The 18,271-nt window shown below is 39.1% G+C and overlaps 1 protein-coding gene across 1 annotated transcript; it reads left to right on the forward strand.

Moving 5' to 3' along the window:
• The first annotated feature begins 9,365 nt into the window (after positions 1-9,365).
• On the forward strand, positions 9,366-13,409 carry FANCF (FA complementation group F). The gene has a single exon (XM_040255645.1). The coding sequence runs from the start codon at positions 11,970-11,972 to the stop codon at positions 13,047-13,049; it is 1,080 nt and encodes a 359-aa protein (XP_040111579.1). The 5' UTR covers positions 9,366-11,969; the 3' UTR covers positions 13,050-13,409.
• The last annotated feature ends 4,862 nt before the right edge of the window (positions 13,410-18,271 follow it).

Raw genomic sequence — 18,271 nt, forward strand, 5'->3', positions numbered from 1 at the left:
CCAACATGGAGTCAGAATTGGCTTTCTCCTGGCAACAGCTGAAGGAGGAAATGGCCACCCACTCCAGTACGCTAGGCTGGAGAATTCCATGGACAGAGGCAGGCTACAGTCCATGGGGTCACAAACAGTCAGATATGACTGAGCAACAGTGCAACAGTAGGAAAACTCAAACAGTTAAGGGTTGGAACAATCTGTAGGCTTTGGCACTCTCATATCTGGTGCCTGGGATTAAATGAATGAAGGATTCTCCTTGAAAACTGGCCTTCTATATAGCATGATGGTCAGATACCCAGAGGGAGTGCTATTAGAGGAATGTCCTAAGAGCAGCCAGTCAAAGAAAACCAGGTGGAAGATGCATGGCCTTTCAGGATCTAGCCTCAGGAGTCACATGGCATCCTTTCTGTCGTGCATCATTAGTCAAATTGGCCATGAGTTTATCCTTTAAATATTTGGATGGAAGACCATCAAATATTTCCAGGCCATGTTTAAAACTGCCATACCTGGATCCTAACTCAGTGAGTGACAGTCCCTCCATCGTGTTCGACTCTTTGAGACCCCATTGACCGTAGCCTGCCAGGCTCCTCTGCCCATGGAATTCTCCAGCCAAGAATACTGGAGTGGGTTGTCATATTGGTTATTTGAAATTTTCTTCTCCCTCAGACTGGGTCTTGCAGATGCAGGTTCTATTTTGACTGGGTTGTTTGTTTTGATTATACTAAGTCTCTTGAGCTGTTTGTAAATTTTGGTCACATCATCCCTTGTCAGTCATATCATTAACAGATTCTATTATACTCACTATTTTAACCCTAGGGCATAATTTGGCACATAGCATGGGTTCAAAAAAATATTAATTGAAAAAAATGAATAAACTATTTCCCAAAAGGATTTTGCTTGACTCATTTTTTTTGTTGTTTTGCCAGTCCTGATGGGTAGAATATCCTTTTCATTCCTTGGTCTACTGATTCATATATATATGAATATATATGGGGCTTTTCTGGTGACTCAGATGGTAAAGAATATGCTTGCAATTCAGGAGACCCGGGTTCAATCTTTGGGTTGGAAAGATTCCCCTGGAGAAGGGAATGGCAACCCATTCCAGCATTCTTGCGTGGAGAATCCCATGGACAGAGAAGCCTGGTGAGCTACAGTTCATGGGGTCACAAAGATACAGTATTTCAATGAGAAAGAGAACTCTCTAATATCAATGGTATTTAGTAGCTGTTCTAGGTGCCCTGCAAACATGATTGTATTGAGTCATCACAACTTTGTGACAAATATTATGATCTCCTGTTTGTGAATGAATGGACTCAATAAGTAACTTGCCTGAGGTAAATGTAAAAGCAAAAAAAGTATTAATCCCAGGTGTTAATCCCTGATTCCAACTTTGTTGAACTTGACACTTACTGAACACCATGTATCAGTGGTTATGTTAGGAACCAAAAGTATAAAACTTAGCCCCTACTTTATAGGAGCTCAAAGTCTAATGAAAAGAAGTCTAACCATCATAGAAAGTACATATTTTTCCCACCCCATCACCTTGCATTCCTCTGTCCTGTAAGGTACTACGAAGTACTGTGGACATTAAAAATACCAGTAAAGACACTTATCTCATTCAAAAAGTTTAAGCTGGAGCAGAGACACACAAATCCACTTGAAACTGTAATTGGCCTATGTATTCTTGCCCTTTTTGTGGAAGAGGGACCTGCACAGTGAATGACTACTGAATTCAATCTGGGTGGTAGCAATACGACCAGCATGCAGATGGATCCAGTTGGTTCATGTCATTAAACATTTGGGTCATAACACAAACCTAACTTCTACCGAAAGACAGTAAACGGTAAATGACAAATTAACAATCCAACCACAAATGTTAAAAGAATCTGGAAGTGAAACAGATTACTTTCAGCTGGAACTACCTGGAAAGGCTCATAAAAGAGGGAGGATTTGGTTTGGGTCTTGGAGCATAGAAGGAAGTGTTTCATGTGAAGCAGAAGAGAAGACAATGATTCCAGGCACAAGAAACATTAGCCACAGTAGCTGAGAAACGAAAGACCAAGACTGTGCTGGGCTAGAAATAAGGCTGGGGCTTCCCAGGCGGTGCACACACGCACAGAAACAGGCTAGTTTAGTAAAATTAGAGGTAAGGTGTATTTTAAAGGAAACATTATAAAATAAAGCCTGCATATGTTTCTAACTATTTTTGAGCTCATGTGCTATTCTATGCTGTCACTCATGTCTGACTCTTTGTGACCCCATGGACTGTAGCCTACCAGGAGCCTCTGTCCATGGGATTGTCCGGGCGAGAAGGCTGGAGTGGGTTGCCGTTTCCTACTCAACGGGATCTTCCCAACTCATGGATCTAACCCGTCTCTTGCATCTCCTGCACTGTCAGGCAGATTCTTTACCACTTAGGAAAACATTTTGAGCTCCTATACTACACAAAATATTAGCACCCTTTCACGGAGTGCTTTGTATTAAACAAAGCTGGTGAGTCTTATTCTAACCGTCTATGGAAACAAATGAGAAAGCAGAAATGGAAAAAAAAAAAAGTCAGAAAGAAAGAAGACAAAAAGAAGGAAGGAAATTTTAGCATAAGAAAGCAAACTTGGCCGTGTACAAATACTACTTAACTAAGCCACTTACCATGGGTAGAGCATAAAGCAGGCTTTTTGATTTTGGGATTATTGTCTAAAGGAGATGCCATAGGAAAACAATTTAGCATAGTCAAATGTCTTATGACTCTGTTTCCAAATACTCCACTTTTCTCAAAATAGAAGTTTCTTTTGGCAGTTCAATTGCCTATTTCTTTTAATGCTGTGCTGGCAGTTCTTCCAATGTTTTATCATCTGGGTATCAGATTAGTATCCATAGTTTATGTTCCTCGACCATATACCTAATGAGATTATAAAAGGCAGGAATGCATAGACTTAAAGTTGAAAATACTTCGACTGTTAGAAGTTTAGTGCTAGATTTAGTGTCCTTTGGGCTCTAAAAAGTAGAGAAGAATAAGGGGAAATTTGGCAGCCATTACAAGCAATAAAAGGTAAATGGATCTTAAAGCATACTGTTAGAGGTATTCAGTCATGCTGTTAAATTAAGCTCCCCCTCCCTTTTCATTAAAATCTGTAAACAAACTAAGTAAATCATCACATCAGAGAGCAGGAGAAGAACATAATGTTCACGTTAATCATTTCTTGTTATACAGAATTGCAGATATTAACTGATACTCTGGTTGCCTGGAGGATAAGAACACCAAACAGTTTTTCTCCTAAGAATGTTATGCTTTAAAAATTGTAGTATTAAAAAAAAATAATAATAAAATAAAATAAAATAAAATAAAAATTGTAGTATTTACTAACATCTATTTTTCATCTATAAGGTTTGGCATTCTTTATTTGCTTAAATTATATTGTTGCTTGCCATCCCTGCTGCCGCTGCTGCTAAGTCGCCTCAGTCGTGTCCGACTCTGTGCGACCCCACAGACGGCAGCCCACCAGGCTCCCCCGTCCCTGGGATTCTCCAGGCAAGAACACTGGAGTGGGCTGCCATTTCCTTCTCCATTGCCATCCCTAACTTTATCATATTTTAATTATTTAGGAAAATGTATCTCTGAAAATTTTCTCGATACTTCCTATTACACAGTCAAGTTTAATCTACTACATATATATATTTATGTGTGTATATATATTATTTTTTTAATCTTGTCTTTATTATTATTACCACCTTCCACTTTCTGCTTTAGAATCCTCTGTAAATTTTGTCTTGTTCTGAACTTCTGGCATGTTCTAAACATGCTGAATTAGCCACGAAATACGGAAATGTCTTCAAAAGGATCCGACTTTTACCAACATCCTGGTAACAGAGATGATGTTTGGTTGTATACATTCCCTCCTCTACATCCAGCATCAATAAAACACATGAATACAAGAATTACTAAAAGTAGGGGAAAAGTGAAGATACACCATATTCTAAGATAACCAAAAACAGGGAGTTTTACCCAATGGATCTGTTTAAATAGGGATAGGCAAACTGCTAGAAAACACCATTCGTTAATCCACTCAAAAGAAAAAAGGGAAAAGAAATATTAACTATGGCACTTTTGCTGTAAACATTCTTTTTGCCCCTTAAGTGAAGTGCTTCATCAAATCCAAGGGAATATTCCCTTTAAAGCCTTTCTTTATGCTTAAAATCTGGTAACTAAATGATAAAAGCATTACCAGAAAGAATTTTTACATACCCATAAAATGTCTCTGTGACATTGTGAATTTTGTTTTAATCACTTATTTGTCTTATTTCAGCCAGTTTGTTTTGAAATGCTAGGAACCTGTGGGTAAAATACTCCTTGACATTAATGATATTAGCAGACTAGCTCAATCTAAGAATTTAGATTAAGTCTGGAAGTTATTAAAAAGTTTCTTGATTACTTTTCCACCATATTTGCTACCCAGTGAGAGAATATTAATTATGAAGATCAATTCATTTACTACCTTTTTAAAGAAAGTATAAAATGAGTTGTGTATCTGCATGTACTAAAATGCCTGTTTTTCTTAGCTTTCTTTTTTATATATTAATTCTCTTAGGACATTTCTGGTTATATGTCTGGAAACTTCAGCCATCCAGAAAAAAAGAAGGCTGGGAAATAATGAAAAAAATGTGTTGAAAGAATTCACATAAAAGTTTTGGAGACTTGAAAATGGGAACAACAGACACAAAAAGTTATTGAACCAGGAAAAAAAAAAAGGCCTTCCTGGCAGGTACCTTTATAGCAATACACTGATAACTGTGGGATAAAAATAAAGGCACCTAGACATTATTACAGTTCTCCTCCATGAAATCAAAATTCTAACTCAAAGGTAGAGAGAGAATCTGATTCATATTTTATCTTTCTGGTTTAAACATTAGGAAAAAAAATTACTAGTTGTAAAAGAAAAATGAAATCTTAAAAATAATATTAGTTCAATTATTTAGTTCAAGTATCCTCTTAGGAATTACATTTTATTTAATTCTATACAAATATACACATAAACACACATAAAGATGATGGTGCACAATCTGTGTATTGACATACAATGTTAAAACTATATAGAATCAGTTTATGTTAATATGAATCTCACCATTGGCCCTTAGATACTGATATTTTCCAATAGGTGTCCAAGCAGTGGAAAAAGTATAATAATGATAAGTCAGATGAGTTTCTTCCAGTTTAATTAATTAAATTATTTACTTTCTTTCTGAATATTACCAATCCAAGAGATATTAAATTGAATGTTAAGATTCTAGGAATTGGATGAGAGATTATTTAAGGAAGGGGAGAAATTCTTGTTTAAATTCTGCCTTTTGAATAATTCAATCCATGTTTTTCATTACTCTCATGCAACCAAGATTTCCTCTGGAGTCACCATAGTATTCACTAATCACTAATAAAATACTCTATTACCTAATCTGCAAACCCAGGGGATCCTGAAGTTGTGAAGAAAGACAGTAATCTGAGATTAAAAAACAAATTCATAAGAGTTTCCACTGAGCCGTGATTCGCTCTTGTTTCCCCTTCTTTTCAATTTATGGGCTTTAGTTGAAATCAATACCAATTCACATTCCATTCCAAAGGTAAAGGGATTTCACTCAATCACTTGAATATGCAGAGTAATTTTGATTCTTCCCTCCATGAAGATCTAATGATTCTTCTTCAGAAGAAATTTTCAAGTCTGAGCACCACTCACTCCCCACCCCTTCTTAAATGTTTCCTCTGCTACTTCCTTAGTGAAACTGCCATTTTGTACACCTGAACTACTGCAATATATCTCTAGTGGACCTCCATTTATAGCCATTTGTCTCAGCTGGCTACAACCAATTCTCCATGTTGCTTTATAACAGATATGATTATGTCATTCTTGTGCTCTAAAACTTGTCAACAGAATCTGAATGCCAATTGAACACAGACCCTATTCCTTACTGTAGTATTCCAAGGTCTTCACAATCTGGGTCCATCTGCAAACCCTCCATTTTCTACACATCAGACAGGAGACTTTCAGAATTATAGATTTCACAGGCTTATAACCTATCTATCTTTTATCTAGCTATAAATATATGTATGTATGCTAAATTGTTTCAATGTATCTGACTCTTTGAGATCCAATAGACTGTAGACTGCCAGGCTCCTCTGTCCATAGGATTCTCCAGGCAAGAATACTGGAGTGGGTAGCCATGCAATACTCCAGATCTTTATGACTCAGGGATCAAACCCACATCTCCTGCAGCTTCTGCACTGCAGGCAGATTCTTTACTACTGAGCCACCAGGGAAGCCCATAGATATATGCATATTTCTACAAATGTATACCTATAAACACATATAAACTTTCTAAAGTAGATGTTTAAGAAAATAACTGCAAACTTTAAATTTTTTTTCAAATAAAGAAAACACAAAATTGCCTTAAAACATCAACTTTGTTAAGAAATACTTTTTCCCTTCACTTAAATTTAGCATACTTATGAAAACACTTCACCTTGTTCTGTCATCTATTTTTCATATATCACTGTAATAATGATGACTTTGTCATAGATTGGCAGGAATGTCTGGCAATGACAGGTATTTGGGAATCACTGCAGTAGACTAGTCATCATTCCCTAAACACACACTGATTGATAATATTATGACTCACAGACTTATATTAATTATGAGAATGGTTGAAAACACAGATGACTGTATCAGTCAAGACCTTGGCAGGAAACCAGCACAGTCCGCAGGGATTCTGAAGGTAATTTAACAGAGTAGACGCAAGGTCAGGGTTAAGGAAATCAACAAGGTATGTTAGAGCATCCAGGGATTAGCAACAGCAGGAAGTCCCTGGGGCTGCATGGAATACTAGAAGGTATCAGAAGCTCAGGGAGGCCTCAAGGAATTTGTAAATGAAAGAACCAGAATCCTGAGCCCTTGCTGCTGCTGCTGCTAATAAGCTTCAGTCATGTCCGACTCTGTGCAACTCCATGGACAGCAGCCCACCAGGCTCCCCCATCCCTGGATTCTCCTTAGCAGGGAGCAAAGAAAGAAAAAAACTACATCCCTTGCCTCTTTCTGATGGTCAATGTCTCTCATTGGTCAATTCAGCAGCAAGCCAGAGGGCCAGGGGGACAAGGCTGACAGTGTCAGTGAGGATCGGGCCAGTTCTCTGAACAAACAGAGAAAAGGAAAGAGAACAAGGCTAGGGAAATATGGGAAGGGCAAAAGGAAAATATCTAATCAACCAATTTTCTTTCTGGCTTATTTGCAGAAAATTTAAGGCAAGCTAATTTGAATTGCAGTGGTCTTTATTGCCCCCTTTCCTTAGCTAATTGTGTTAGAAAGCCTATGTTGGAGCTCTGCTATCCAAAATCTTTGTGTGTTATGGCACATATCAGTCAACCAAAGAGAATTTCATATGCATACAAACAGTTCTCAATTTACAAGGGTTTCACTTAAGAATTTTCAACTTTACAATGGTGCAAAAGTGATATGCATTCAGTAGACTCATACTTTGAAGTTTGATCTTTTTGCGGGCTACAGCTATGTGGTCTGATTCCATCTCCTGATGCTGGGCAGCTGCGGTGAATGACAGCTCCCAGTCAGCCATGCAATCATGAGGGTCAACCATCAATACTCTGACAGTCACTCTATACCCATAAAACCATTGTTTTCTTTTTTTAAAATATAGTGCTCAATAAATGTCATGAGATACCTGACATTTTATTATAAAACAGGCTTTGCGTTACATGATTTGTTCAATTGTAGGCTACTGTAAGTGTTCTGAGCACATTTAAGGTAGGTGAGGCTCAGCTATAATGTTTGGCAGGTTAGGAGTATTAAACGCAGTTTTCCAAATTCACTGACATATTGAGTGCAGCACTTTCACAGCATCATCATTTAGGATTTGAAATAGCTCAACTGGAATTCCATCACCTCCACTAACTTTGTTTGTAGTGATGCTTCCTAAGGCCCACTTGACTTCACACTCCAGGATGTCTGGCTCTAGGTGAGTGATCACATCATCAGAGTTACCTGGGTCATTAAGATCTTTTTTGTATAGTTCTTCTGTGTATTCTTGCCACCTATTTTTAGTATCTTCTGCTTCTGTTAGGTCCATACCATTTCTGCCCTTTATTGTGCCCATCTTTGCATGAAATGTTCCCTTAGTATCTCTAATTTTCTTGACGATGTCTTTAGTCTTTCCCATTCTATTGTTTTCCTCTATTTCTTTGTACTGATCACTGAGGAAGGCTTTCTTATCTCTCCTTGTTATTCTTTGGAACTCTGCATTCAGATGGGCATACTTTTCCTTTTCTCCTTTGCCTTTTGCTTCTCTTTTTTTCTCAGGTATTTATAAGGCCTCTTCAAACAACCATTTTGCCTTTTTGCATTTCTTTTTCTTGGGGATGGCCTTAAGATATTTTTAAGCTTATGACTGGTTTAATGGGACAATTCTACCATAAGCTGAGAAAGATCTACATACAAAAGGCTTGGTGAAAAAAATTCTTTTTGCATTCTCTTTATATGATATTTTAAATACAGATGATTCTACATATTAAATTATATGAAACTTCCTAACAATATTTAAGACTAAAATTTTCACATAGGAAAATTAATCATGCCTTTTTTCACATTTTTTTAGTCTTGGTTTTGATGCTTGAAAGGGTCAGTCACAATTCCTGAGCAAGACCTTAACAAAGTTCTCTTCTTATTAAGACACCTGACTAGAAATGTTGTTGATAAAATAGGTAAAACCATTTTTATAGCCTTTTAAAATTTATATGGAATGAGGCTGTATTTAAAGAAAAGATCTTTTTTCCTTTCCTTATAAAGGCAATAAATGTTGTGAATATAATGTTAAATATTACTATAATGATGGAAGTGAATTTCAAGTCCAAAAAAATTTCAAGTCAGGTGTCCCAAAGTTTTAATCAAGTTCTAAATTTCAGAATAAACGTGCATTGTCAGGGCAGTCCTTATGCTACTAGCTTTGAGGCCACTTAAAGTCACATCCACTGCACAGTGTCTCGAATTTGTGAAAACAGAGATTTAGGGCCACCATCTAGATCCATGCCCACAGATCTCACCTTCTAATCCTTCCTCCAACACCTTCCTCTGAACTCACAAGTGTTTGCCCTGTCTCTCTGGACATTTAGAACTCCACTGTTAACTTCTTGATGGGCTGTGATGTGCACTCTCTCTAGTCATTAGATGCCCAGGTGGCAGACCATGTCCAAAGAACTGAAGAGTGGATTATCAGATCTCTCATGATCTAAGCAATGACTCCAGTCTCCCAAACTCCACTCAGACTCCCCAAGGCCAAAGGAGATCGATGTTTCAGACATGCAATTGTAAACTTTCCCACCATACACTGATCGAAAAGTTTAAGATCCAGAAAAACATTTGCTTAGTTATAGTCAGTTACCTTTCTGAAAACAGTTCCAAAGAGTAAAAAGATCAACAGTTTTTTTTTTTTAATAAGATATATAAATGTAATGTTTTTGAGATTTGGTATGATATTCTACAATCTGATCAGAGACTAGGTATAGGAACATAGGATGCAAGATAAAGCCATTGGTTCCTGGACTTCATTGTCAAATTATGCTGTACACATCTAATGTCCTCTGTCCATTAAAATTCATTTGATGACTTTCCCCCTTTGTAATGGAAGCAAGTAAAACAAAGAAATTTTTGATTTTATATAAATAACTCCCACTAAGACATATCACCTCTGAGAAAAAGACTTTGCATTGTCACAAAAAGTGGCAAGTATGTTTGTAAAGTTTCTATAAGAAATCTGTCTTCAAAAGTTGTGTCAGCTTGTTATTTATTATTGCTACTGGAGAATATAGACAGACCTACTCAAAACTCAGTCTTGAATCAAGTAACTGAGTTAGGATCAGGTGTAACCATTGCCCATACTATTTGCCCTCAGAGTGATTGCAAACTGCCAAAGCACTTTCCTTCCATGAAACTGATTCTAGAATGAGAGAAAAAAACCCTCTAAGTCTGCTCTGCCTGAAGATGTAGAGTCCAGGTCTGCTTGTTCCTATAAAAAAAGCATTACTTCCACAAGCAGAGGACTGAAATAAGTGTCAATATGTGAATATAATATTGTTCAGAGTAACACAAAGGGGCATCAGAATACTATGTTTTCATTGGTATCCCAGTTCCAAAGGGTCCTATAATTTCTGACGTAATGCATATCTTAAAATAACTAAAAATATGAAACCTAACCTAGAGCATGGCACAACTTGATTTTTCAAGTCTTAATAGTCCATAGGAAAATAATGCATCAGAAATCTCTCAGGACCAACAGTAAATATGGCAACATCAAGCTGTGTGTTTCTCTGCTAAAATTTTCTCCACCTTTGACCATAGAGTGTTAGTGGTTACTCTTTTATATTAGGGAGGAACAGAATTTGGAGAAGACATGAGAAGATATTCACTTCGGAGGCTTATATAACATTAACAATAATAGCAGTGTTCACAAACAGTGTTTATATGCCCCATACACTGGTGTTCTGAAGAGCTGGTATTACTTTGGTATATTTAGTTGAAAGCTACAGAAAATAAAACTGGCAAAAGAAATGGGAATATATAGTGTTATAATCTTAAACAGGGTTACTTTGAGAGTTGTCTTAATCCAATGTATTCCTTGTGATTCTGAAATTCATTGGTTCAGGGAAAGAGATGCATCTGGTAGCTTTGGGGTTCATATAAATATTCAACAGCATCAAGAGGAAGAAACAATTTCTTAAGCATGCTTGATATCCAGCTTGTATACAGCTGCATTGTCCAATACAACTATCACTTCATATTGGTCAATGTTCATGATTACCAACTCTGAAGAGTAAGAAAAGTAATCATATAGGCCTCACTGATTAGAATTGATTCACCTGGCCATTTCCGAACAAATTTCTGTCCTTAGGAAATACTACACGTTGGTCTGCTTAAGACTGGGTTTCCTAAATTAATTACTAAATTATGAGAGGGTTGGATTAACACAATTAACTCAATGCAGCCTACCCCTCCACTGTGAGCTGCAATCAGTACTCAAAACTGAATCTTTATTATGCAAAGAGAGTAAGGGTAATGATAGAATGGATACTAAAAGACAGACAAAATACCAAAGATGGCATTTCACATTTATCATTTTATTTAATCCTCACCAGGATCATATGAGGTAGGCTTTTTGTGAAAGCCTCTTTTTCTGATGCTTGTTTACTAATGCTTAACTCCCACAGTTAAATGCCACTTAGTTCAATTAGCTGGGTGAAACAAAAGTCAATTTAGCTATTCTGCTTTGGAAATTACAAAAACGAAAAACAACAGTGAAACTTTGAAATAAAATTTTAAATTCCTTTAACATTTTAAGAAAGTGTTAATCTTGAAGTTTCACTTAACCTAGAATTCAAGTTCTAATAATGAAAGGATAAGGTCAAGGCCCAGGATTTAGCATAGTGTCTAGCATTAATTACTTGGGTCAGTACCTTTTTACTAAACTGAAATGAACTAAAATTTTAATTTAATAACATTTTCTTATATGTAACAGCACGTCTCTGATTTTCCCCAATTATGATAAACCTTAATTAACACAGATTTACTCACGCAAAACTTAGGAAATTTCTACTAGAGATTTTTTTTCTAAAGCGAAAGGAAGCACGGAGACCTCCGTAAATAGCAGCAGCAGAATCTCCCACGTGGATCCGGTAATTCTCCAGTCCTAGCCCTTCATTCAATCTTCCTTGCTTAAAAATTCCCTCAACATCCACGGTGAAATACAGGCCTTTGCTCAGGCTTAAATTTCCCGGAGTCCAGGTACCCGGGTTAAGGCCACTGTGAGATTGGCAGGCATTTTACCCAATAGCATTGCAGAGAGGCGTATCATTTGACCGACGCACCAATCAGCACGCAAAGAGTCTCCGTCGCCACAGTGAAGGCGGAAGTAAGGCCCTGCGGCGCCCCATGGACTCACTTCTGGAGTATTTGGATCGTTTCTCTGAGGTTCTGGCTGTCTCCCGCACAACCCACGTCAGCACTTGGGACCCCGCAACCGTTCGCAGGGCTTTACAGTGGGCTGGCTACCTGCGCCACATCCACAGGCGCTTTGGCCGCCATGCCCGTATTCGCAAAGCTCTGGAGCAGCGACTGCAAAACCAGTGGAAGCAAGAGGGTGACTCTGGGCCCGCTCCAGCCCCGGGCTTGGCGAACTTCCAGGCCTTGGGGCACTGTGACCAGCTGCTGTCTCTGCGACTGCTGGCGAACCCGGCCCTCGGAGATGCCGCCTTTCACTTCCTGCTACAGCAGCTCTTTCCCGGCCCCGGCGTTCCGGACGCCGAGGAGGAGGCGCTCCAGGGCAGCCTGGCACGCTTCGCCCGCTGCCGGGCCGCTGCCCACATGCTGCGCTTCCACGCCTACGGAGAGAACCCGGTCCTTCAGAAGGACTCAGTGATGAAGACGCAGGCGGAGCTGCTTCTGAGGCGTCTGCAGGAGGTGGGGGAAGCCGAAGCTGAGGGTCCTGGCAGGCTTCTCAGCCGCCTGTGGGAGCGCCTGCCCCAGAGCAACTTCCTGAAGGTGGTGGCGGCCGCGCTGCTGCTGCCGGCGGCATCCCCCCGGCTCCAAGAAGAGGAATTGGGAGTAGGCAGCCCCAGAACACCGGGAGACGGGCGTCAAGAGCTGCTTCGTTGGCTTCTGGGGAAATCAGATATCGCGGTTGCCTTTTGCCGCAACCTCCCAGCCGAGCTTTTAACTTCCGTGGCGGGGCGCCATCCAAAGCTGTCCCCTGTCTATCTGGGTCTGCTCACAAACTGGGGTCGCCAACTGCACTATGACCTTCCGAAAGGCCTTTGGATTGGAACTGAGCCCCAGGATGTGCCCTGGGAGGAGTTGTTCAGCAGGTTTCAAAGCCTCTGTCAGGCCCCTCCTCCTCTGAAAGATGAAGTTCTAACTGTCCTGAAGTCCTATAAGGCTCAAGATGGAAATTTCGAAGTCCCTGGTCTTAGCATCTGGACAGACCTGTTGTTAGCGCTTGGGAATCGTGTATGATATTGCACTGGGGAAGAGACAAGTTTTCAGCCCAGGCCCCAGTTCTCTGTGGGCAACATTGTGTTACTGATTACTCGAATGTATGGTTTACAAAATTAAAATTCCTGTGTTCTCACCACATCTCCTGTACTTTCATGTGTCCAAAATATTATTTTAGGTCCTAATATATAATAAAGTAATTGTAACTTAATTACAAATATGTAAAGTAATTGCCTTGTAGGGCCATGGATTTTCTGGATAGAGGAGGTAACATTGCAAGTATCCTACCTAAAGCCATAGAATTAACAATAGTAGTGTTTTAGAATGTGCATTTCTAATAATCCTGAAAATATATGTGCTTGTCCCAGAAAAAGTAGTTTTCCAGTGACCAACAAGAGACCGTTTTTACGTTATTAATGCCTTACTTTTGTAGGTTTTTTTGTTTTTTTTTTTTTTTTAAGTCCTCAGAAGTGAAGAGATTTCTTTAACCAACAACATGTGTTGTCAGAAATGGTTTGGAAAGCCAACTGGCCTGCTAAGTCACTTCAGTCGTGTCTGACTCTGTGCGACCCCATGGACTGCAACCACCCAGGTTCCTCCATCCATGGGATTTTCCAGGCAAGAGTACTGGAGTGGGTTGCCATTGCCTTCTCCATGGACTTTAAACCCTGGATTTTGGCCTTGTTAACCTGACATTCTAATAAGTTAACCAGCCTTGTGTGCCTGGGTGCTCAGTTGCCTCTGTCTCTTTGGGACCCCATGGACTGTAGCCTTCCAGGCTTCTCTGTCCATGGAACTTTCCAGGCAAGAATACTGGAGTAGGATTCCTACCAGAGGGGAATCTTACCCACCCAGGGGTCAAACCTACGTTTCCTGCATTGGCAGTTGGAACATGTGTTATTCAGAAATTTTGTTTTTCATTTCTGCAAATTGAAAGACCAATAATTTAAAGCATCGCCTTAAAGACAAGGAAAAAAATTTTTTAATGCAAATCTATGTTTCTGGATTTGATGGCAAAAGAATCAAAACAGACTTCTAAATTAGTACTGCTTCTGCAATTGAGGTTAATACATCACAACCTTGGTGTTAGAGTTGCCTTATGTTAAACCAAGTGCTGAGTATAAAAATAAGGTTCTCCCACTTTTCCCTTGGTGAATACCATATGGGGGCAGTTTAGAATATTTGTTTAGTATGTGTAGGAACCTAATTTTGTGAGTTTACCCAGATGTTCCACACCTGGCAGAGTGATTCCCAATCACCCAACTTGAGAATAATGTATTCATTTTTATTAGGGGGGAGTACTACTTCCTGTTCAAGATGTTTTCTTCTATATCCAGGTTAGTTGATTGCAAGATTCTTCAGGAAATGTAAAAATCAGAAAGTTGATTTGAGCAAAAAAATTTGTATAATGTAGAATTTTTTTATTCAGTAGTGAAATCTGGAATAAAGTACTGTCCCACTAGCAAGTACACTTTCCCAGATAGATAATCCTGTGTTAACACTAACAAGTTTGTATTTCCTGTGATTTGATTCCCTTTTCTAGCTCTAATCCATGTAGGCCATATTTTAGATTAAATTTGCCATGAATACAAGAATAAAGACAATTCCTTCTGTTCATTACCTGAAGGTCTTTTTTCAGGAAACATAACTCAGTGAAGAGTGCTATTCACACAACTTGTAATATTGACCCATAACGATAAAATTTAGTTTTAAAGAGTGAGAGTTGGTAAAATTATTTCCCTATTTCTGCTGCCACATTGCACTCTAAGATAAAATGATAAAAATGGTTATAGACTTCAGTAAGGAAAAATTTTTAATATATTTTTATGCTTACCATATTTTAGGCTCCATGCTATGTTCATTACATAGGCAACCATATTTAGTCTTCACATCAATATTGTGTTGTTATAAATCTAGATATAGGCTAAAGAAAATTAACTACAATGCCCAAGAGCACACAGAAAGTAAGCAACATGAGAGTAGAAGCTACATCTGTTATTTCCCCCCACCTAGAGTCTAGATCAGTTCCTGGCATGGCTGGCAGAATCTTAGTTCCCAGACCAGGGATCAAACTTCAGCAGGGCAGTGAGAGCCCTGAGTCCTTATTACTGGGCATCCAGGGAATTCCCTTTAATTTCTATTCTTGATCTTATTTTAAGCAAAGTTCAGTCGTTCAGTCATGTCCGACTCTGGACATGGACTGCAGCATGCCAGGCTTCCCTATCCATCACCAACTCCAGGAGCTTACTCAAACTCACATCCATAGAGTCAGTGATGCCATGCAACCATCTCATCCTCTCTTGTCCCCTTGTCCTCCTGCCTTCAATCTTTCCCAGTACCACGGTCTTTTCCAAGGAGTCAGGTCTTGGCATCAAGTGGCCAAAGTATTGTTTCAGCTTCAGCATCAGTCCTTACAATGAATATTCAGGATTGATTTCCTTTAGGATTGACTGGTTGGATCTCCTTGCAGTCCAAGGGACTCTCAAGAGTCTTCTCCAACACCACAGTTCAAAAGCATCAATTCTTTGGTGCTCAACTTTCTTTATAGTTCAACTCTCACATCCACACATGACTACTGGAAAAACTGTAGCTTTGACTAAATGAACCTTTGTCAGCAAAGTAATGTCTCTACTTTTTAGTATGCTGTGTAGGTTGATCATAGCTTTTCTTCCAAAGAGCAAGTGTCTTTTAATTTCATGGCTGCAGTCACCATCTGCAGTGATTTTGGAGTCCAAAAAAATAAAGTCTGTCACTGTTTCCATTGTTTCCCTATCTATTTGCCTTGAAGTGATGGACTGGATGCCATGATCTTAGTTTTCTGAATGTTGAACAAACAAAGTTGAACTTAAAGTTAAGGACTTAAAAAGATGATACTGATATAGGAATTTTATTATCACTCCAGAATCTATATCTAGGAAGAACATGAAAGGAAGGAATGGGAAATTGAATAAATGAATTCAGGATACTTATGAAACAGCAGATAAAATGACTGCATATGTATGTTGGTTTTTGTTAATATTATGGAGGACAAATATCAATGCTCTATTAGAACTTCCCGCAGGCTGGCTGTATATTTATTAAGTACATTAAAATGTTTTAAATCTAAATGCTGTTGTCTAAGAGCTGGCTACTTACTTAGGTTCTGATTCTAATGGAAAATATGTAATATTTGACTTTGAGTGTAAAATGTGTAATATTTGAGTAAATAAGGCTTTGCATTTGTATGCTATCATATAGTATACAAAGCTCTACAGTTAAATAATCTTAGCAGAACCTCTTAATGTAACTGTTAGGGTAATATGCTGTGAACTTCAAATTTTATTAATCAAAGAGTTGAGACTATAGTTCAATTTGTCATGAATTTGAGCAAACTTTGGGAGACAGTGGATGATAGAGGAGCCTGGTGTGCTGCAATCCATGGGGTTGCGAGAGTCAGACACAGCTTAGCGACTGAACAGCAATAACAATGACTCTCTAAGTGGTAAAGTCAACAAGGATCTCGATCTCCTCTAACTTAAATTCACTCCACAGATCATTTTGGGGGAGGTAGATTGGTGATGTGAAAATCAATACAGGACTGGCACATGGGAGAAAATATTTTTATTAAATATTGTTTAAATTCAGATTATTATCTACTATTATAACTTTGACCTGGTTTATTCACTTTCAGAGTCAGAGTCTCCTCATCTATAAAATGGAAAAATTCTAGCTTGTGGTTGTCTGGGGGAATGGCAAGGGAGATTGGATTGGGATATTTGGGTCTTATCATATACACAGGGAAGTATATTCAATATTCTGTAATAAGTCATAATAGAAAAGATAATGAAAAATATGTGTATATCTTAAACACTTTGCTGTATACCAGAAACTAATAAATGTATTATTAATCAACTATGTGTGTGTATGCTCAGCCATGACTGATTCTTTGTGACCCCACAGACTGTAACCCACCAGGCTCCTTTGCTCATGGAATTTTCCAGGCAAGAATACTAGAGTGGGTTGCCATTTCCTACTCTAAGGGATGTTCCTGACCCAGGGATCAAACCTACATCTCTTGTGTCTCCTGCATTGGCAGGCAGATTCTTTACCACTGAGCCACCTGGGAAGTTCCCAAACTATCCATGGTGGTGATGGTTTAGTTGTTAAATTGTGTCTGACTATTTGTGACCCCATGGACTGTAGCCTGCCAGGCTCCCCTATCCATGGAATTTCGCAGGCCAGAATACTAGAGTGGATTACCATTTCCTTCTCCAGCTGCTGCTGCTGCTGCTGCTAAGTCGTTTCAGTCATGTCCAACTCTGTGCGACCCCATGGACTGCAGCCCACCTGGCTCCTCCGTCCATGGGATTTTCCAGGCAAGAGCACTGGAGGGGGGTGCCATTGCCTTCTCCAGCTATACAATACTAAATCAACTATACTTCAATTAAAATAATTCCCCAATATGTCTTGGTTCAAGAAATTTTATCAGTTATTGTACTTGATTTTATTTTGAGGGAGTTTATGACACGCAGACAAATACAGAATTGTTATAATAAATTGAAACTTTTACTTATAAAATTTTTAAATAACATTTTATTTTTTATTTTCTTAAATTTTAAACTTCTCATTTTGTACTGGGGTATAGACAATTAACAATGTTGTGACAGTTTCATGTGAACAGCAAAAGGACTCAGCCATACATATACAGGTACCCGCTCTCCCCAGACTCCCCTCCCATCCAGGCTGCCACATAACACTGAGCAGAGCTCCATGTGCTCTACCGTAGGTCTTCGTTTATTTATTTATTTTTGGCCGTGCTGGGTCTTCGTTGCTGCACAGGCTTTCCTCTGGTTGTGGCGAGGGAGGGCTCCTCACTAGTGGCGGTTCTCGGGCTTCTTATTGCAGTGGCCTCTCTGGCCGTGAAGCACGCATGGGCTCTCTTGCTGCACGCATGGGCTCTCGGCTGCTCGGGCTTCAGTAGTTGCAGTTTCTGGGTTTTAGAGCACAAGCTTAATAGCTGTGGCACATGAGCTTGGTGGCTCCACAGCTTGTGGGATCTTCCCTGACCAGGGCTCAAACCCGTGTCTCTTGCATTAGCGGGTGGATTCCTTACACTGAACCACCAGGGAAGCCCTGAACCTTTTATTGTGTAGTGAGACTTTCTGCTGTAAAATCTTGTTTTTTCCCCCAATGCATATGTGGAAACTGCTGTTACCTCCTAGAATACATTTCCCTGTCTTCATTTTAGTAATCCTATCTCTGCC

Source organism: Oryx dammah, unplaced genomic scaffold (genome assembly GCF_014754425.2).
Source record: "Oryx dammah isolate SB20612 unplaced genomic scaffold, SCBI_Odam_1.1 HiC_scaffold_15, whole genome shotgun sequence".
In the NCBI taxonomy this organism is placed as follows: Eukaryota; Metazoa; Chordata; class Mammalia; order Artiodactyla; family Bovidae; genus Oryx; species Oryx dammah.